This window comes from Melanostigma gelatinosum (assembly GCF_949748355.1).
Source record: "Melanostigma gelatinosum genome assembly, chromosome: 6".
NCBI classification, from domain to species: Eukaryota; Metazoa; Chordata; class Actinopteri; order Perciformes; family Zoarcidae; genus Melanostigma; species Melanostigma gelatinosum.
In genome coordinates, this window is record NC_136639.1 from 27446514 (window position 1) to 27468913 (window position 22400).

Below are 22400 nucleotides of genomic sequence, written 5' to 3' on the forward strand. Positions count from 1 at the left end.
CTTTGCACTGGCTTCCTGTCCAACAAAGAATTGACTGTTGGTTTACAAAGCACTGAATGGTTTAGGGCCAAAATACATCTCTGATCTGCTACTACCTTATGAACCATCCCGACCCCTCAGGTCGTCTGGGACCGGTCTACTTTCTGTTCCCAGAGTCAGAACTAAACATGGAGAAGCAGCGTTCAGTTTTTCTGCTCCACATATCTGGAACAAAGTCCCAGAAAGCTGCAGGGATTAATTTGGAGGTGATGCCTCATTTAGACTCGCAGATTCTTTCCTTTACTGTGAAGATTTGATACTAGAAGGTTGCTTTCTTTGTTGTTTTTTTGTCTGCATTCACCTCCAAGTCACAGTTTAACGTGGACAAACAAGCAGGAATTTCTGATGTCACAACAAGTGTAGTGTAAGCCAACCGTGGTGAAAACTCCTCACCAGCATTAACAATTGCCGGGTGGTATAAAGGGACATATTGCTTTAAAACAAAAATCTTAGTCGTGACCTATATATTTTCAAGGACACCTGAAGGCTGCTGGTTGTTTGTATTTGATCTATACACACTGAAAACAAAGAAAGGAACAAAATAAACCTTACCGAATGTCTCTTTTTTAAATAAAAAAGGGTCCAGGTTGTTGATCTTGATGGAACCTCTTAAAATAATTCATGAAGATGATTTTTAGAATTTTGAGAACAATTTTTTTCAAAGTAATTTCAAGAAATTGGAGTTAAAATGGGAAACAAATGGAAATATTCAAAAGAACAAATTACAAGCATGGATACATCATGAGTGAAATCCAAAGCAATACGGACTATTTTGAAACAAGATGCTGCTGTAAAGTGAAATAAGTGAGCCAATGGACGTGTGCTTTCACAGTAGTGAATCTGTATCGGTATATATACATGTCATTTATTTCAGTGCATATGTAAAGGTTCACATACGTCTAACCTGCCTGTCCCGATTTATTAATTAATACTATGGGCTTCACTGTTGTATGGACACATTTGACTTCACACCATTTTACCTGTAAAAGTTGAAAAAATAGGGTTAAGAACTCAGTATTGGTCTAATTAATAAGGTAAATTAATAATAATTTTAAAAAAAATTCTCACCCCATACAAAGACATATGCAATTATTTGAATGACCTCACAATGTATCAGTAGTGTCTTGAAATGTGAGTTATTCTTTTACTGAGCACAAGGAGAACAGAGATTGTGGTATAATGTGGTCATGGGGTAAAGCTGTGCCGCATTGTGCCACATGGTGTCAGTATGCCAAAATGCAGAGTTGCCACAATGACACTGAGCCACACTGAGCCTCTGTATTCCTCTCTACTACACCATATCTGAAAAAGGGGGAAAAAGTACCGTTATCAGTAAATGAGTCCACTTTTGTTGTGGCAAAATAGAAGATACCACATTTTAAAGGTTATTTTATATATTCATTAAATACATCAAAATAAGTAGCACTGCGAGATAAGGCTATTTTGTGAAAGAAAAATATTATTGTTATTATTAAGTATTCTAACCTAAACAAATGTAAAAATGAATACCACAATGTTAAAAATACTCCATTAAAAGTCACACATTCAAATGTTAGTAAAGGTACAGAAGATAGATTGATAGATGGATACTTTATTCATCCCCAGGCGGAAATTAGTTTGTTTGTAAAGTAGTAGTATCAGCAAAATATTTACTCATCATACAGTAAGGCACCTTTATAGTGTATGATTATTCGTGATATAGTAGAGCAGGGGTCTTCAATGTTTTTCAGGCTAAGGACCCCCAAACTGATAGAGAGATGGAGCAGGGACCCCCGACTATATATATTGTATAAAATTGTGTTTTATATTAAATGGGCCTAGTGCCAGTCTATCTATTGTGCACACAAATCCAAAATTTAGACTGAACTCCCCCATTTAATTCCTGGTTAGACAGGGAATGAGACAAACATCAAAGTAACAGAGCATGACTGGGATTAACTGCAATGTAACTGCCAACATTTTGAATTGTAAAGCCCAAACACTAAGAAATGCACTACTACCCAACACTGATCACAGGATACACATTATTCAAGGATTCAAGGATCATTTATTGTCATTATGCAACACATCGATGCACTACGGAATTCAGTTGTAGCCCAGTCAGTACACAACAAACAAAACACAAACACTAGTACATTCCTTTAGTGCATTTTTTAAATTTGCATCATAAGGATTTACATAACAAATTCAAAAACATTGTCCATCAACTTTGACTGTGTTTGAGCACCAAGCATCATGATGTGAACACAGAGTCCACCAGAGTCCTGCTCTCTGTCCTCATATCCGCCTGTCAAGTGCAGCTTGAGCCGGGATCAACGATGGAGCAAGGTCTCTGTAAAGATGATGGCTCAATAGTCCCCAACCTCCTGCTGCTTTCATCCATCTTATGTCTCTGCGACCAGGCATCAGACAGCCAGCAGTAGGTGGTGGAGTAGCCTCAGGTCCTAGCTGGGTTAGCTTAGCTTCCATCTTCGCTCTCCTTTGGTGGGGTTTGGTTCTGGCTGGTTGGTCGGCCATGGGCGGTGATCATCGCAAAGTCAGCTGCCCTTAATCCAATCTCCACTCTTCCTTTTTCAGATGTTGATAAATGTAATCTGTCCTATGCCATTGGTGATAAACACGAAATTCATGAGAAGTTCATATCAAGGTTCAATCAATGGCAATTTATTACACTGGTACTGATGCTGATATTTTTTTACTGAACCTGATCAAATCTGACGTTTCATGCCTTCACAGTCAGATAACGACAGTATGCCTTAGCATTGGATAAACTGTCTGCTGAAAGTCAGAATAATACCAACAAGAATTCTACCAAAACTGTCCTATATCATATCCTATCAGAGGGGGACAACAGTAACCATATTGGAACTTTAATTAAATGCTGCCACTGGCAAACTCACATATCAGTGTGAACCTTGTGTTACTGCATGAACTCAGCGGTTGACTCAGCTCAGTATTGTCTCACTCAAGCTGAAGCCTGATTCTGTCCACAGAGGACAACTAACACTGGCCCGCCCCTCCCTCTGTCATTCCCTTTCTTTTTGTTTCCCATATCGTTTATATGACTGCTTTAAAAGGCGGTCTCCGTAGCGACCGTGGGACCCCTGCTGCTGTCAACCAGGTCCTCAGTAGCAGGCCTGATTGATGGCCGAGAGGCGGCCATAAAGACTATCTGCTGTTGCCAGATTCGGCCAGACAAACATGCCCCCCCGATTGCTGACCAGCTAGGAATGTTTATTTACAAGGGAGCATTCTGCATTCATCTTCTGCCCTCAGATTTACAGACACAACATGTCCTCATACAACGGTTCGTATCATATCTTACGAAAAAGTTTCTCCTCATTTTCTGTGGGTTTTCCTGCAAAAGTCCAGTAACACGTGTCAATTTACAGATATACAGTCTTTTCAAAATGAATCCCTTCTTTACAAGAAATGTAGTGAAGTTTAGGCAACAAAACTACCTGCTTAGCTTCAGGAAAAGATTGTTGCTTGGGTTAAAGAAGTGGCGTTATTTAAGTAGGTTACGTGACAGATAAATCAACGTTGACTTCTCGTTTCATGCGGGGAATGAACGGCGGTCTCCTGGCTGAAAGACAAGTTTCTGTTTGTTTTTTACGTGATGAGGTGAGTTGGAATACAAGCTTGTTAATTAACTGACTCCATTTAAACAATTACTACTTCATGAAACATGATATGCAGAACTCACTCGCCATAAAACTCTCTTTTCTTTTCTGCAGCCGCTCTATTTTCAAATCATGACATCAGGATGCAACAGGTTGACATGCTAGGGTAGTCAACTTTTTTCAAGTCTGTTCTACCTCTGAGCAGTTGGAGATAAAAAAAAAGGGGGGGGGCGTCACAGTGTTGCTGTCATCGTCCAGTAATGCTGCTGAGCCTGTTCTTCTGGGAAAAGCCTTCATCTGCGCTCCACATGTAGGTCACTGGCCTTTTGTGTGCGACGATGCGAGCCCACTGAGTGTTTGACGTTTCCATACCGCTCTTACAATCCCCAGGTTGTCATGGAAATACACTGGGTGGCAGTAGCAGCGAAGTTACAGTGGAGGAAAGAGCACGCAGAGGGAGGAGGTGAAGTAGCCCAGCCTCTTTTGTGAGCTTCTGCTCACTGTGGTCAAGACTGTTGATGAGGAGAGCTCTGACCAAAGGCGTTTGTTGACTTCAGGCAAAAATCAGGACAAAAATAACCGGGGAAAAACAGAGCACTATTCCTCCTGAAGGACTGCAACTCTTTAATGTGGCCAAAACACATGAGTTAAAGATGATTAATGTGGCTTCACTGGCTGTGAGCATCCCCAAAAAACAGGGATTTTGACGTGAATTCCCCTGAATGCTCCATCAGTTGCTCATCTACTGAACTGAAGTGTGCAGAGTGTCGTGTTGACTCGGAGCCAGTAAAAGAGCGCTGAACGACTGTTTGCACACTAAGCTCAGAGTGTAATTGTGAGATTGTGTAAAGAAACACTCTGTATGCATAAACACACACACACAACTACCTTACTTTCACTCCAGCCTCCAGATATATTGCTGTTATGTTTGTACGTATGATAAGAGAGCAGGCAATAATGCATCTAAGAATATTTGTGTAAGCAGACCAAGGACACATTGGGCAGATTTAGACTTTCCAAACATTCAATGTAGTGAAGTAGGTCAGGGCCTGTTGCTCTGGGATGCCTCAGGGAAATGCCTTAGTATCTCTTGCTCTGCATTTCTGTTGACTGCCTGTGTTTATGACCCAGTTGACTGGATTATAGTTGACCCATTACAGCACCTATACCTGTTTTCACCAGCTGTCAGCTTTACAAGACGTTTGCTACGCCACAGCCAGTGTTGGTGTTAAAGGAAAATTCAAGTTCCGTCCGTCTCTCTTTCTTTTTCAAAAGGTTTTCAAATCGTCATAAAACAAATGCATGTGGGTTCCACATGTGGTGCTCCAGAGTGGGACACTGCTGAGGATGTGTCTGAGGAGCCAGACACAACAGTGCTGGCCGTTTTGAGACACGTCCTTGATGTTGCTGATGCTGAGTTTGTGTGTCTGCAGCATGTCGTACAGGACCACTCCCAGTTGCCACACTGTGGTAGGTCCAGACCTGTAGGTGCAGCACTGTCTCTTTTCTGGTGGGATGTGGGCTGAGAAACCACAGAAGTTCCTGTATGATGAGGCTGTCTTCGAAAAGCAGCTGAGGCCAAAGTCAAAGTGTGGGACATCAGAGTTGCTTTCAATCAAGGTGTTTTCCAACTTTAAGTCCACCTCGACATCATCCTCCAAGGGTTCAGGCTCAGAGGTGCCTCTTCCTTATAGAACACATCACAAATGTGTCAAAGGGTTGCTACAATTCTGCTGTAAGATGTGTGTGTATGTGTGTTTGTGTGTGTGTGTGTGCACTACAAGACACTTCTCAAATGTTCATAAAATTACCATATATTTATTGAAACTTTGTTGTTTAAATGTTAATATCTGCATCCGACATGCTCACAGGGACAATACTAACATGTTGATGTTATATGATGTTTGTCTCTGTCTGTACCCAATCCGTCCCGGCGGCCTGATCCGGTCTGCGCAAGTGCGGGAGTGCCTACCCAGTATGCCTTGTGGGAAGACCCGCCCCTACTCTGCATTTGATTGGCTGCTGGCTGCTAGACGTTACCGTTAACCTAGCTGTGATGCTAACCGGCGCCACGTGCTAGACACACGGCCAGGATGAGCGACTCAGCCAGCCCACGTTTTTGTTCCTGTCGTCAAAAGGAAGACTTGGTCCTTTTTTTTAATTTACAATTTTTGTACACTATTATTGTTATCATTGAACTCACCTCTGATAATTTTTAGGGCAAGAAATCAACTGTGTAGATTTTGAATATTTTGCAGTTCTACAAAAAGGAATGATTGAAAACTGAAACCAGATTCTGCTGACTTTCTTGCATTATGTTGGCATATAAGCATTTACTGTGGAAGCATTTGGCAGACTAGATGAAAATGTAATCACACAATAATCACACAATTTTTCATTTTCCACTTCTCTACATTTGTACTAATTGAGTCAAAACTGAAACTGGAAAAGCCATTTGACATATCATTTTCAAAGACCAACTCCTTTTTATTCGTCATTCTCGGAAGGCGGGACTACCTGGGCTAGTGATTGGAACCTTATCCTCAGTGAAGTCCGGCAAAGTCAATGGTTCACCTGCTCCTAGAGGCAGCAGAAGCTTTAGAACGGCAAAAGTGTATTTCTCAAACAACCTCACAAGCGTATCTAGAACGTATCGTCAGGTGGCACCTTGCATGTACCTGCTGTGTATTACTGTGTGTGAATTAATGAATGACATGTCGTTTTAAAGCTCATTTACTATTTGCCATTTTATTTAGTCAGAGAAACAGCATGACAGCATTGAAATGTATTAACAATTGGGCAAACAATGCTTTTCCCTTTTAACATTTAAAATGGCATTTGAATATTGTTAACCATAAAGCAGTGTTAGTATTTGAAAATTAAATGTCAACTGATTTTTGCATTTTAATTTTAATATTGCAAGTATAAAATAAAAACGAAAATTGCACGATCAAATTTTAATTAGGATCTTTACACAATTATGCCTGTAATAAAATAAAGCAAGAAGCAGAATCTGTTAAATTCATAATTGAGAATTGTGATTTGTATAACAAATAAATAATGAATCTCAAACACCATGATTATATTCACACTCTCAGTCCACTGCACATTTTGGGTTTTAAAATCAATGTCTTCAGGTTTTGGGATATTTCACAGAACAGGCAAAGTTGCTGCTTAACTTCTTTAAAAATACTTTTACATGCAAACGAAACCAAACTACATTACACTCACCGTTGTATTGGGACAGAGGCAAAAATCTCAGATAAATATCTCAAAACCTTGAAATATGTATTATTTTGGATTGCTAGATTTTAGGGCCAAGTATAAAAACTGAAATATTTTTCTAAGATCAAAATAGTGAATTCATGAGAAACAAAAGTCAAATATTCTCTGATATCATTTTTTGTCATAAAACCAATTGAATCAACCGTTACACACTGCAGTAACCTGAGTGCTGAGAGCAGAATATAATATATTTGTTTTTATTCATGTTTATGTTAATAAAAGAACACAGAAATGACATGGTTAAAGAAATGAGAATTGTGTTGTGCACTTCTCCATTGTTTACCTTTTCACAGTACAAATAGCCTTGCTCAGCATTTTTTTATTTCTCCTATTTCATTTTTCTGTTCACCTCCAATTACTAATCAAAATACATTCAGCTAAAAGGTGTAGAAATCCACAATTGCCTTGGGTGAGTACAATGTTATCACACCAGGATAATCCTTTAACATGAGCATCTTGCCTCTTGTGGCTTTACACCAGTGGTGGGCCGTCAGGGCCAGCTAAGCCTTCTCTGCTGGCCTAAACAGAATCACAAAGTTATAGCTATTTTATCATTTAATCATTTTTCACAAATACACTACATGTATTATCATTTTTTCCCATTATCTTATGTTCTCATTGCACAGCTCCTGTCTTCCTCTGTTGCGCTGCTTCCAGCACAGCTTGTTTTAAGGAGAGCTTTCATCCAATCAGATTCAGCCCCTATGTCTCTATGTAAGGAGAGAGGTCCTCCAGGTAGACTTTGCAGATTAAGTGAATGGGGACGATATTGTTGAATGTCATAGTGTTCAACCAATCAGATCTTTAGTTTGACATGTTGGGCGTATTCTTTGACGTGCCAGTGGTAGCGAGGTAGCCTGCGAAATACGTCTGCATTAACGTGCGCTGTGATTGGTCAGTGGGCAGCGTGACTTTTGTCAAACAGAAAGATAGCTAGCAGATCCTAGTGTTTAGGAAGAGTTCAGGTTGAAACATATGTAAGAGAAGTTATGACACTTAGCATTTTGCTTGGTGTAGATTGTAGAGCATGCGTCAACTTTACGCACTGGCATGTTAATAATAATAATAATGTATTTTATTTGTAACGCACTTTTCATTTTTTTTTTTAAATCTCAGAGTGCCACTATTGTACATAGTACAAACATAGTAAAAAGCATAGTTAAAACATAAAAAAAACTATAATAAAAAAAAATGTTTGGCGGTCGATCCCGATATCGACTGCCTCTGTCGAGCGGACATTTTCAGCCCTAAAACGGATCAAAACCTCTTCCAGAAACGCAACTGGGGAGGCTCGGCTGTCATCACTAGCGTCCATGGCAATCGAGAGGGACCTCTTCCTGGAACTGAATCGCACGGATGTTCTGAACAACCGCGTCATTGAACTGTTTGTAATCAAAGAAAGGAGGATGGACTTTGTCTGTAAATAGTGAGAAGCATTTGGTAAGTGAACTGCTTTTGTGTTTTTACATCTGTAGTAGCGTTGTGTTCATTTCTCTATCATTTTGTTTTTATTATATAGTTAATATCGTTCCCTCTGATGTAGGCTACATTTTATTTGAATTGCCCGTGCTCTTGAGTGTGCGGTGTTTTAGTGCCACAGTTTTGATGGATTGATTTGGTTTGCAGTTTTCAAGGTGTATATTTTTTAAATTACATCTCTTACACACATGAAAATAAAGTTGTGAACATCGGCTGAATATCTATTATCAGAATCATTATAACTGTGTTATAACTGCTACTGTGTAAAAGGAATACTGCTGTTAACAAGAACCTGATGTGTTTAAAGTGTTTAAACCAAATGTTATTGCACTTTTCATATAGCAGTACTTATTCAAATAAAAGTATGCAATACACTACTTTTGAATTCATTATTGAATTTTGCACATAACAATGCAATTAATCGTGATAAAAAATTGTAATTGTTGCCCAGCACTAGTTTAAAGTTAAGGTTTCTTCACTCAGTATAACATTTGCCTTCCTTTGTTGTGTGCCTAAATAAATGTATCGTCTACCATGTAAGCATTATTTCAATATACGGGTCCTTTTCCGATTGTTGTATTTCTATTATCACAGAATTTGAACACGCCCTAACACAGATTGCTACTAGCTCTGTTCATAATGTTTAGCTGGAGATCTGACTATTCAGTCGGCACAGCTCAAACTCTGCAACTTACAACTGTTGTAAAAACAAAACAAATGGAATTTCAAGTAAACATGTGACAAATGACCAGCAAACAACATTGTCAAACCCACAGGATTTGTGATCAAAACAATTTAGAATATGTGCTTGCACAGCCATTGTTGGCCATCCAACATTATGCTACATTCAGCCGTGAGCAATGCACGAGCATCTTGTGGGTCATAGTGGTCCTTCTCTCAGGGTTAAAATCCCCCAAAGTGTGCTAACTTCAAGTATATCTCCACTTAAAATGAACGTATGTATAATAACGTAACTGAAATGATGACCAAACATACAAGAAGAAACAGTAAGAATAAATTGGAGTTAGACTATAACAACTCAAACCATGTCATCATATACAAAAAAAGGTCATGCTGTGTTTAGGAGTCACAATGTCAGATATGGGAAGTAAGTGATTTACTTGACAACAGGTGTCCTCACTGTATTTCAGTCAGCCATGGTGTTGCCACCTTCGCTTCTTTGTTTAGATTTGGGACCGATATGTTTAACTCTGTGAACTATACATTTACTTCGTCATCAATTTGATAATCTGCAAATGAGAAACATGTGGCAGGAGTATTGTGAATGCAGATGGCAAAAGGCACACAAAAGCTGAAAGCCAACCAAACAGACAAACATTACGGTTTAATTAATGTACACATGAATGAGACAAATATTTTATTGACTATGAAGTACATCAATGAAACAGCTGATCAAAATAACTTTAGAGATTTCTATAGTAGGCATGAAGAAGGGCTATGTGGTAAAAATGTCAGCTTCTTTTAAAGGGTTCTTTTAAAAAATGAATACATTTGCATAACAAAGGCAGATGGCTTCAGGGTACTAAGGAGGGGGAGGGAGGGGTTGTGGTCTGGAGGGAGTCAGGACGCAGACAGGGTCTCTTGGACAGACGCAGTGGGATTGTTTGGCTCTCTCCCAGTCAGGAGACCAGAAGCTCTGCTGGATATGCTGCATATTGAAGCCGAGGCACTAGTTGAGGAGTCTGGACCAGATTTGGGTTTGATCATACCACGCATGGATTTCCTTCCCAGTTTACTCAAAGAGACGTTCTGCTGCTATCAAGGAAAATGGGGACAGAGCAACAATGACTCAGGACGTTAACTCCAGAATTTTGGAAAACTGCCTGCTGATGAGTGACACGCTAATAGGGTCTTGTACTCACTTTGTGACTTTTTCTAAATTGAAGCAGAAATATTATTTTCTCGGTATAATCAGTGGTCTATTTCATTTGGAAACTACACTGGTCTAGAGATGACTGGAGCCCTGCATACTGGACTCATACTCTTCTCATTTGTGGTAATATTAATCATATTCAATGATATAACAAGAGCCATGCAAACAGTTTATTTTGTTATTTTCATTTAGATTGTATCGTATTGAAAATGCTAATCAGTAAATCAACTTTGGCGTCTTCTAAATTGATAACGACGACTGTGTTTTCAGAAACACATGAACTATCTATTTTCAAATGGCAGATGAACTCCAACTTGTGCATAATGCTTACAGGCAAATGTTACAAAGCAACGGTTAAAATAAAGTAAACTTGACTTTTTCTCCTGTAGGTGGTATGTGAGAGTGAGCCAACACATGCTGGGCCAGACAGAGTGGGGGAGTCACACGGTGAGACTGTTAATCACAGCAATTCAATTCATAGCACTGACTTCTCGATCCGTCAAAAAATCATTGAATATGTTATTGATTGCTGTGTTACTATTTTCCGTTCATGCTTGTTGTGATTGTTTTCTTTGTCTGACTCATCAGGGAAATCAAAACTGGTCCATCTGACTTCTCACTGGGCCTTCCAGCTGGCCAATGACTCAATGGCCTTCTCCAGCGCTGACAGATTCTGCAGAGGCCAGTTCAGCTCCCTTGCCACCCTTGAACAGTCAGAGGACCAGGAGGGAGTCTTGGAGCTGCTTCGGCAGAATGGACATCATTCGCCTATCTGGGTCAGGGATCCCAGCAAAGCAGCCTCTGGGGCTGTGGTCCTCTCCAAACAGTGTGAGTGCAATCAGTGGACCTTCAAACATCTAAAGCAAGTTAAGAGATACAAAACACTTCCATCACTGACCACTTCTTCTGCTTTTGTTTAGATGTGCAGTTCTCAGCTCTAAGCTTCCCAAAGGAATCCCGTGAGGGTTTTGCTCGTGTCAACATGTCCTTTCCCACTCTGTTGTCAGTCAGTGTGTGTGTTCGAGTTCAGTGGAACCCAGAGTGGAATGAGGTGTCAACCATCTTCTCCTACGCTGCACCTGTCTTTACCAATGAGTTTCAGCTAAGAGGCCAAGTAGATGTGCAGGGACGCATCCTCCTTGCGCTCATCATCCACGGGAAGCACCTGCCATATAAGGCGTCCTTCCCCAACGACGGAGCTTGGCATCACATATGTGTCACATGGCTCCAGAGCAGTGGCCACTGGGCTATCTATGTGGATGGGGACAGAAAGGACATGGGCTCAGCCACAGACTCTTCCAGGAATATCTATGGGGATGGTATATTTATACTGGGTCAGGACCAAGATTCATTTGGAGGGAATTTCACAGAGCCTTTTTTTGGAAATATCACTGACCTTAATGTTTGGAATATGTCTCTGGAATCAAGGCATATCCATGCTCTCAACGCATGTTCACCCATAACCCCGGAAGTGCTCTTCAGTTGGAATCTTGCCTACCTAAGCAGCCACCCAATGGTGAAAGAGGTTCACGTCCTTCTTTTTTGCCCAGGTAAGATCACATTGTTTGAGGAACTCTGTTGAAAGGTGAGCCAAGTTCAAATGTTTTCAGTGTATCTGGCAAGCCACGCGTTGGCTGGTTTACTACAGCGGTATGAACCCCATATCAATAGATTTTGCTGTGATTTAATTGCAATAAATGTATAAAGGATGCTGAAATAACTACATACTGATGCCAATGCATGTCTCTATATGAATATGAGAGCTCTAAGCGCCCACAAGCCCACAACATTGTTTTCCTCCATTTTTGATTACACAGAAAGTTCGCTTCGCATTTAGTATGAACACACCATAAGAAGTCAGCTGTTCTTTTTTCAATTAATATCATAGTTGCTAACCAAGCTAGCACTCATTAGTGCACGCTGGTAGCTTAGCGTTTGTTATGCTAAAGGTACCTCCTCCAGAGCGCCACCTTCTCATCCAAATATGACCACATCTGATTCCAAGGAAAATAAGATGGCAATGGCCAAAATGCTAAACTCGAGGCTTCAAAACGGTAGTCCACAATCCAATGGGTGACATCACGGTCCACTTCTCATATAAAGTATATGATTGAAACCCAGGATGTGTCATTCAAAAGAATTCTATTGTCACATACAGTAGGGGTAATATTGTTGTGAATGTTGTCCTATTTGGAAAGGAGGCACAAGTTAAGCACACTTGTCTTAAACCCTCTGATAACAAAACTTTTGTTGGACAAAGTTTGACAAATTGCTATATTATTTGAAAAGAAATGATGTTGAGTTTGAAGTACGTGAAAGTTATGTGTACTCTAGACTTACTCTAGTCAACACAATCTGGACATTTGGAGGTTTTTAGTCAGGTTTCCTTCTTATAGGATAATTAAGTTTTTTACAATTTGAGTTCTATTTTTTGTAGTTTTTGTAACAATTATTTTGAGGATTAAATTGTTGTTCACACAACATTATTTACTGAAATCTGAATCAAAGTGGCAAAAAAACGGAACCAGGTTTTAGAAGGAAAAAAGATGGTCGATTTTCCAAAAGACAACAAAGGCGAACGGTACAATTTTTACCAAAACCATCGTAGGCCTATTACCCAACAGTTTACAGATCGACTACCTGATTAAACCTTGACCCTATGTGTTTACTATAATTGAACATGCACACAATTTTCCTGTGCAATGGAGGAAGGATCAGTTAAAGATATTTCAGGTTTGCTCACTTTCAGTTTTACCTCTAAAATAATCTGGATAACCTGTTGGTTTGGTTCCAACCTGTCTCAACGTCTGACTGCTTATGTTTCTGTCCTCGTTGGACTTTTTTGTGGTGATATTGTGTAACTACGTAAAGTTGGGTTAATGCAACAAAACAAAGATTTGCTTTAGGCAACAAAACCACAACCATAAAACCATAACGTGGTGTTGAACACTGGTCTCGTGGTTGAAGGTCCTGTGTTTGTTGGATACCAAAAGATTGCATTTCCTGACTATTTCACTATTTCCTGCCATAATACTGGGCTGTGTGCAGTACTGTGTGCTCTTGCAGTAGGGAGAGCAGCTGCAAAAGTAAAGCGGGGTGAAAGTTGAGTCCACCAAAGCAAATAAAATATCTTATTATCAATAAAGTTGACTAAATCTTATGGAAACTACAATAAGCTACTATCTCCTAATTACAAGAAAAGATCTAATAATTATGACAAAAGATCTCGTAATTACGTGATCTTGAACTCATAACTATGAGAAAAGTGAAGGTATAGACAGATAGATAGATAGATAGATAGAAAGATGTAAACTTTATTTATCCCCAGGGGGAAATTCGTTTGTAGCAGCAGCAATTTACAGAGTAAAATATAACATATGGAATGCACAATATCTACAGTACAATAAAATAACAGAGCAGATATTGAATTGAAGGAATAGATTAATAAAAAATAAAAAATAAGCTGGAATAGAATACAAAATAGAAATGCACAGTATATACCATGAATATAGTGGTATTAATTCAATAAAATTAGCAACTAGTAAACTAAACAACCTGGACAGTAGAGCCAGGATCACCAACAACAAGCAACAGCCTGTAGCGTTGTAGTCATGTGAAGGACGACGATCTGGCCCGAGGTGTTTTATTATAAAGTCTAATGGCAGAGGGCAGGAATGTTCTCCTGTATCTGTCCTTGTGACAGCGGAGCTGCATCAGTCTGTTGGAGAAAGTGCTCCTCTGTCCCTGCAGGAGGTGATTGAGAGGGTGGTCCTGGTTATCCAGTATGGATAATAGTTTATTCAGTGTCCTCTCCACCACCTCTTCCAGATTGTCTTGTTTGCAGCCAATGATGGAGCCGGCCCTCTTAACTAGTTTGTTCAGTCTGTTGGTGTCTCCGGCTCCAATGCTGCTCCCCCAGCAGACTACAGGAGTACAGTGCACTGACCACAACAGACTGATAGAACATCTCCAACATCCTGCTGCACACGTTGAAGAATCAAAGTTTCCTCAAGAAAAAGAGTCGACTCCTCCCCTTCCTGTACACAGCGTTGATGTTGTTCTTCCAGTTCAGTCTGCTGTCGATGGAGACACCAGGTACTTGTACTCCTCCACCATGTCCACATCCTCTCCCAGAACTCTGAGCGGTTGTGGAGCCGTCGTCTTCCTCCTGAAGTCGACCACCATCTCTCTGGTCTTGGCCACGTTCAGACGCAGGTGATTTCTACCGGCCCACTCCACAAAGTCCTCCACTACTGCCCTGTACTCCTCCTCCCGTCCGTCCCTTATACACCCGACCACTGCAGAGTCATCAGAGAACTTCTGCAGATGGCATGACACAGAGTTGTACTGGTAGTCAGTGGTGTACAAGGTGAACAGGAAGGGAGACAGAACAGTTCCCTGTGGGGCTCCAGTACCACTGACCACCGTATCAGACAGCACACGGCCCAGTGGGACAAACTGTGGTCTGCCTGTCAGGTAGTCAGTGATCCAGGAGACGGTGGACGCATTCACCCCCACCACCCGCAGCTTCTCACTCAGCAGCACTGGTTGGATGGTGTTAAATGCACTGGAGAAATCACAGAAAGTGATTCTCACAGAGCCACCGGATCCATCCAGGGGCGACTGAGCTCGTTGCAGCAGGTAGATGATGGCGTCGTCCACCCCCACATGCGGCTGGTATGCAAATTGCAGAGGGTCCAGTAAGGATTTCACCTGCGGCCAGCCTCTCCAGCACCTTCATCACATGGGATGTGAGGGCAACTGGTCGGTAGTCATTGAGGCCAGATGGTGTCGTCTTCTTCGGTACAGGAACCAGGCACGACGTCTTCCACAGCACCGAGACTTCCTCCTGCTTCAGGCTCAGGTTGAAGAGGTGTTGAAGGACATTAGACAGCTGGATGGCACAGGTCTTCAGAACCCTGGGGCTGATGCCATCAGGTCCAGCAGCCTTGCCTTGGTGGAGTCTCTCCAGTTGTCTTCTCACCTGGCCAGTCGTCACAGAGAGGGGGGGGGGTCATAGTCTCGGTGGTGGCAGAGCCCTTAGAAGTGGAGGGCTCTGAGTCCATGCAGCTCACCAGGGGGGACAGAGGGGGAGGTGTTTGGGAGGTGTGGTGTGTGGAGGAGACAGATGAAGGGTGTCAACAGGATCAGGTTGTGATCGGACCTGCCAAGGGGGGGAAGGGCAGTGGCACTGTATGCATCCTTAGCATTAGCATACAGAAGGTCCAGAGTTTTATTGTTCCGAGTGGGGCAGTCAACATACTGGTGGAACGTTGGCAGGGCTTTATCCAGATTGGTGTGATTAAAGTCTTCCATAATCGTCAAAAACGCACCTGGATGTTGAATCAGCAATCCAGACACAGTGGAGTGGATGGTGTCCACTGCTGCCTCAGCGTCAGCTGATGGGGGGGACGTACACAGCCACAACAATGGCGGACGTGAACTCCCTCCACTGTAGTTTGGTAAAGTTAGAAAGAGATCCACTGATAAAGACTTTCCGGACATAACTCATCATCAAAAGGTTGTTGAAACACAAACGATGCCTCTTTGCAATCGTAGTAAGGTAGACAACAAACTTTCATCAAAACAAGTCGTCCTCCGAGCTCGACAAATAACTTTGTTTTCTATGTGAAGCCGTGAGACGAGTGCTCAGGGACCATCTACAAAGTGCAATATTCAATAGCTTCATGGTCAGTGTGCAACAAAAGCACTCCCTCTCCTCCTGGTCATACTACAACACTTGTTTTTTTTCTTTTGCATAATTTTGGTTAATTTCTATTGCGAAGAATATTAAATAACTTCACTGTTATGTTGTGTAGTGTCACCAAACTCACTTCATGCCTCTTTCTGCTCCTCATAGTTATACTACAATGCTTACTTTGGAAAAAAATAACTTGTGTTTCATGATATATGTCTTTGTCATTTTTTTAAGTTTGCTCTCTGATAGAGTAATGTGGGTTTATTAACCCTATATTAAAATGATTTATGTTATAATAACAGAAATGTGGTTACATATATGTTTACATTCATAGAACTGCATGTACAATATTTCTACACTTGAACAAACAATAATCGAATGCAGAGACAGTTATTTAACAATATGTTAGGAGTAGTTTGATTAATACAGTCTTATATTTACAATCGGCCCTTTGAGGGCGACCATAATGCTGATTTGGCCCAGGGTGAAGATGAGTTCGACCCACCTGCTTAAGTGATTTTGGTGACACTACAGGAAACACAGGATGGCTGACTGACCAAATGAAGGGCAGTGACAGTGAGTCAGAGAAAGGGAGGGGATGGAGGGGATTCCCACAGCTCCAGCAGTGCGGGGGCAGCTTGTGGAAGGACAAAACTCTATGCAGTGGTGAACAATAACTCCCCCACGGTCTGAGTTTCCTTCCCTCTTAAAGAACCCATGCAGTCAGGGCTTTTGTTACAAAAACAATTTAGTTGTTGGTGTTCCTCGATGTTCCAATGCCAGTTTTCTTTTGAATCAAATCTGATATTTGCCTCATCCATTGTTTATATCTTTTTACCAGTGAAGGCATTTAAACAGACTCAAGTTGACTTGTGTGTGTGTGTGTGTGTGTGTGTGTGTGTGTGTGTGTGTGTGTGTGTGTGTGTGTGTGTGTGTGTGTGTGTGTGTGTGTGTGTGTGTGTGTGTGTGTGTGTGTGTGTGTGTGTGTGTGTGTGTGAGCAGCAGTGCACCAGCAGATGGAGCTGCAGGGCTGCAGGACGCTGCTGGGATGGTCAGATCAGCTCCCACTGTTCGGCTTGACAGACTGCTCTGATCCAATGTTGTTCATCTGCAGGAGCAGAAGAGGTGAGCCTCGTACAATGTCCACAAGAACAGACCAGGGCTTGTGATAGAATGATAGAATATTTGTGGAAATGGTGAGTGGATACATTCAATCTAATTTATGGGGCAGCCTGCACAAAACAAAAAGACTGTAGTAAATATAAGATGCTTGCCTGCTGTAACTTATTATAATATCTGAGCCTTAAGTGAGGGAAATCCGCCTGTTGGCAAGGAGGTCAGAGATAAGTTGAGTATTTTATTCTGGACGCGTTAGCAGGCTCAGGGTTGAACTCTTCCAGCTGAAGGATGAGTTATTTAAACAGCAGAGCATCCTGCCATTACATCATCCACACTGGTGTTGTGTTGTTTTTGGCACAGAGCGTTACCTGAAGATGAAGCAGATGACCGATTCTCAGAACTCCCAGCCCACGACCTTTATGAAACATCTGATGAAGCTTTCCAACAAAACCCAGGTAGACTACCCACACATCTTCATTTAGGATGAAGATACATCTTTAAAGATTTTACGACTGTAAACATTCTGTCTTCCGAGGCGTTTTTCTTTCAAATTACGTCTTAGCCTGTTTATCGCACCTTACATCGAGTAGTGTCTTCAATCAAACCAGAGAGTGTGTTGTATGGTGACATGTTTTATAGAGAACAGTCTAGATCTGCTCTATATGAAAAGTATCTCGAGATAACTTCAGTTTTGATCTGATGCTATATAAATGAATTCAACATTTCATTTCTTTTTCTTTCTTTTTTGTTGGTCTACACACCATTCTCCAATGATAAAAAATTCAATTGTACATCTGACATGTGGGTGCTTGATACAGGTTTTTGTTGTGCAGGCAGTGCAGTTTCACAGAGGCCTTACCTCCAATAAGGTGTTGCACAGAGAACTGGCCCTTGCAAATGATTCAGATTGCCCCCTGAGATATACGCCTGTGTTCAAAGAAGAAGTCACATGGGTGTGTCATGATGCCATACGTCCTCAAAAAGGAAAACCCATCTCCCTCATGGTTTCCCTTTCATTCATTTTTTAGTAAAATAATCAGAAGCAATCTGTAACTAAATTATTTGCTTGTTCTACACGAACTACAAAAAACTATTCGTAAACTATAAAGCTGAGCACATAGTGTGCCTAATGGTGTGTGTGTGTGTGTGTGTGTGTGCGTGCTTCATAACTAACTAGCGTGCACTGGGGATGTCATAATAGAGTGCACTTCTACCTACCTTACGCCACTGGTGCGGATACCAATATTTTTGAGTAGAAGCTTAATATTCGGTGCTAATATTCTGAGCTAATTCTCATGCCAAATAATTCTTAACTAAACTTAATTTACAGGAGTATTACCAAAATTTATCATCACCCAAGAAGAAAAAAAACCTTTAATAAAATGATATGAAATTCTAAAATAATCCCCAACAATACTGACAAATTATACAACAAATATGTGATCAAATAAACTAAATTCTATCCGTAATGTTCTGAATAAAACTAAAATAAAAACAGGTTTTGCTATTGATAAAAGATGATCAAATGAAAGAGGCCTTGTAGCTCTGTTGAACCCAGTGTCTCCACACCCAGGCAGTGCTGGGGCAGCAGCCGTCAGGGCTGAGCAGCCTGGCCGAGGCCTCTGCCCTGCTGGACAGCTCTGTCCAGGCCCTGGAGGACACACAGCAGGAGGGACTACAGCCAATAGACATGGTGTCCATCATCCAGCTGCTGTCTCTGGCCGCTGACGTCCCTGCTCAGCCACTCAACGAAGTCACCAACCACAGCCGGGACATGGTCCAGGACCTCAGCCAGCACTTCATCAGTGTGGCTGCCAGCGTCATCAGTGAAGACAACGCCCTCAAGTGGCAGGCCATCAAAGAGGTAGCACATACTCAGCAGCACTGCATATTCCCACTGTTTATTTAGCCCTGGTGCATGTGTGGCTCTTCACTGAACTTGTACATTTTGCATTGTATATGCATCTGACATGAAAGAGCACAGATTTAGATTTTTTTCCGAAGAATAAGACAATATAATTTTTAGGATAGGCTCTACGTCACCTCGCTAGCGGGGAAAGAGCCGGAGCTGGTGCAGGAGGTGGAGCGGTACCAGCTAGAGATAGTTGGACTCACCTCCACACACATCACTGGCTCTGGAACCAAGCTCCTGGAGAGGGTTTGGACTTTGTCCTTTTCTGGAGTTGCCCAGGGTAAGAGGCGCGCGGGAGTGGGGATACTCACGAGCTCCCGGTTGAGCGCCGCTGTGTTGGAGTTCTCCCCAGAGAACAAGAGGGTCGCCTCCATGCGCCGACGGGTTGCGGGGAGCAAGGCTCTGACTCTTGTCTGTGCTTATGCACCAGGCAGAGTTCGGAGTATCCGGCATTCTTGGAGTCTGTGGGAGGGGTCCTGGAAAGGGCGTCACCTGCCGACTCCATAATTCTCCTAGGGGACTTCAACGCACCCGTGGGCAATGACGGAGAAACCTGGTGGGGGGTGATTGGGAGGAACGGCTTGCCCGATCTGAAACCGAGTGGTGTCTCGCTATTGGACTGCTGACCCGGACGGGGGACATCGGTGGGTGGTGGAAAGAGCACTTTGAGGAACTCCCATACCCGACAAACATGTCCCCTGGAGAAGAGGCAGCGCTAGTGGTACTTTGTCATCTAAAGATATATTAAACCAAAATGCCTATCATTGGGAAATGAATGTGCCCATACCCATGCTGAATGGTCCTTTCAACCAGAGTGGCTCTTAGATCAGAAGTTGACAAAAGCTGCAGAAGATTGCTTATCAGAATCAGAATTTATTGCCAATGTATGTTGCACATCGAAGGAATTTGTCGTGGCGGGTGGTGCATGACATTAAACAATCCACACAGTGCAAGAAATAGAAAAATGTTTAAATGTACAATAGAATATAAAAGAATATAAAATAAAGTGCATAACAAACAGATAACAGGACTGTAAACAAGTATGATGAAGTGTAATGTAAAGTGTCAAGTGTGTTTAAATGAAGAAACAGAGAAGGGATGTGCGGGGGAGTGACCAGTAGGGAATTGTCCTGGGGATAACAGAGTCAGTGGGGGTCCTGGCCTTTACCGATGAACCCGACTACCTATTGGAAGAAACTGTTCATGTGTCGTGAGGTCTTGGTCCTGATGGCCTCACGCCTCATGCCAGATGGAAGGAGCATGAACAGTTTTTGTGCAGGGTGGGAGGGGTCGGCTACAATCCTTCTTGTTCGCTTCAGGGAACTTGAAGCGAACAAGTCCAGGAGGGACGGCAGATTGCAGCCAATCACCCTCTCAGCAGAGCGAATGATGCGCTGCAGTCTGCCCTTGTCCTTGGCTGTGGCTGCAGCGTACCAGACGGTGATGGAGGAGCAGAGGATGGACTCAATGATGGCTGTGTAGAAATGCACCATCATTGTCTTTGGCAGGTTGAACTTCTTCAGCTGCCTCAGGAAGTACATCCTCTGCTGAGCCTTCTTGGTGATGGAGTTGATGTTCAGCTCCCACTTGAGGTCCTGGGTTATGATGGAGCCTAGGAAGAGGAAGGACTCCACAGCGTCGACGGGGGAGCCACACAGGCGGAGAGGGGAGAGGTGGGGCTACGTTCTTCCTGAAATCCACAACCATCTCCACTGTCTTTAGAGCGTTGAGCTCCAAGTTGTTCAGACCGCACCAGGTCACCAGATGGTCAGTCTCCCACCTGTAGGCGGACTCATCCCCACCAGAGATGAGTCCAATGAGGGTGGTGTCATCCGCGAACTTCAGGAGCTTGATGGACTGGTGACTGGAGGTGCAGCTGTTGGTGTAGAGGGAGAAGAGCAGAGGGGAAAGAACGCAGCCTTTGGGGGAACCGGTGCTGATGGTCCTGGAGGCTGAGACGTGCTTTCCCAGCTTCGCGTGCTGCTTCCTGTCAGACAGGAAGTCTGTGATCCACTTGCAGGTGGAGTCGGGCACCTGCAGCTGGGAGAGCTTGTCATGCAGCAGAGACGGGATGATGGTGTTGAAGGCAGAGCTGAAGTCCACAAACAGGATCCTGGCGTAGGTTCCTGGGGAGTCCAGATGCTGGAGGATTGAATGAAGGGCCTTGTTGACTGCGTCGTCTACAGACCTGTTGGCTCTGTAGGCGAACTGCAGGGGGTCCAGGAGTGGGTCATGTTCTTTTTGGGATTCTTATTGAATAAAGGGTTCTCTTTGACTCTCCTGATCTTAAGACATTTCTGCATTGAAAAACAGGTTCAAATGGAATTTGAAATGAAGAAAAAAGTTGAGCTAAATAGGTTTTCCTCTGTCACTTTGGTACATTTCTCAGATCAGAATAGAAATTCTCAAAACTACTTGTTCAAACTCCACATCATCTAGTCAGTCCATCTTGTGCACATCATAAAACCAATTTGTAAATGTGAATCCTGTTCAATCTCCCACATACTGTAGTGTCAAACATTGTACTGTTGAAATTGATATACAGAGAAACATTGCAGCATTTTTTACATCGTCATCAAAACTTTAGCCATAGTTTTAGTATGAGAAAAGACTTCGAGTGCACTGTTATATTGACATCATGGCGAAGCATTTTGACCATGTCATTGTTACAAAGGACATGGTCAAAATAGGACTTGTCATTCTGATATATGATGATAACAATATGTTTATCGACATAAATATTTACCTTTGAGAGATAAACTAACAATTATATATATACAGTATATATATATGTAAGTGAATGCGGTACTCCAGAGACACAGACAGACAGACAGACAGACAGACAGACAGATTGATAGATTGATAGATAGATAGATGCCATTTCTGCTCGAAAGCTCTAGAGGGCAGTGTGCTTCTATATTTCATATGAACTCATCATCTTCAGTGAAATGATGAAGTTACCACAAAAATAGTAGAAGAGTTGACAAATGTTACAGCAGCCTCCATACGTCTCTATTAAGACATAGCTTAATCTTCCAATTTTTACATTCTGAATTTCTGATCAAAAGTAGAATTCAGAGAGGAAACCATGCTTTCATCCAGTTCACAGTTGGTACATTGTGTTCTCTTACCTAGTCTTTTTTTGTCACTTCAGCCTCTGCACTATTGATGTGTGCAACATGATGAGGTTACCTTATGACAAGTGTTGTGTTTCTCTCAGCGCTTGGCTCCCTTCCCCCCCCAGGCCTCTCAGCGCTCCAAGGCCACCTCAGCCCAGACTCAATGGATGAGCAGCACTCTGAAAAACTGTGGCTGTACTCATCACCAACCTCGCTCACACTGCTCAAAGCT

The 22400-nt window shown here is 42.2% G+C and overlaps 1 protein-coding gene across 1 annotated transcript in view; it reads left to right on the forward strand.

Annotated features, from left to right (window-relative positions):
- Window positions 1–10346: 10346 nt before the first annotated feature.
- Window positions 10347–22400, forward strand: part of adgrd2 (adhesion G protein-coupled receptor D2) — a gene marked incomplete at its 3' end in the record, with an annotated part of 29630 nt that continues 17576 nt past the window's right edge. Inside the window, exons 1-7 of the mRNA XM_079269789.1 lie at window positions 10347–10443; window positions 10710–10767; window positions 10909–11148; window positions 11241–11870; window positions 17021–17143; window positions 17498–17592; window positions 18711–19001. Of these exons, the coding sequence (XP_079125915.1) occupies window positions 10399–10443; window positions 10710–10767; window positions 10909–11148; window positions 11241–11870; window positions 17021–17143; window positions 17498–17592; window positions 18711–19001 (1482 nt within the window). The 5' untranslated portion in view covers window positions 10347–10398. The remainder of the gene's footprint in view (window positions 10444–10709; window positions 10768–10908; window positions 11149–11240; window positions 11871–17020; window positions 17144–17497; window positions 17593–18710; window positions 19002–22400) is intronic.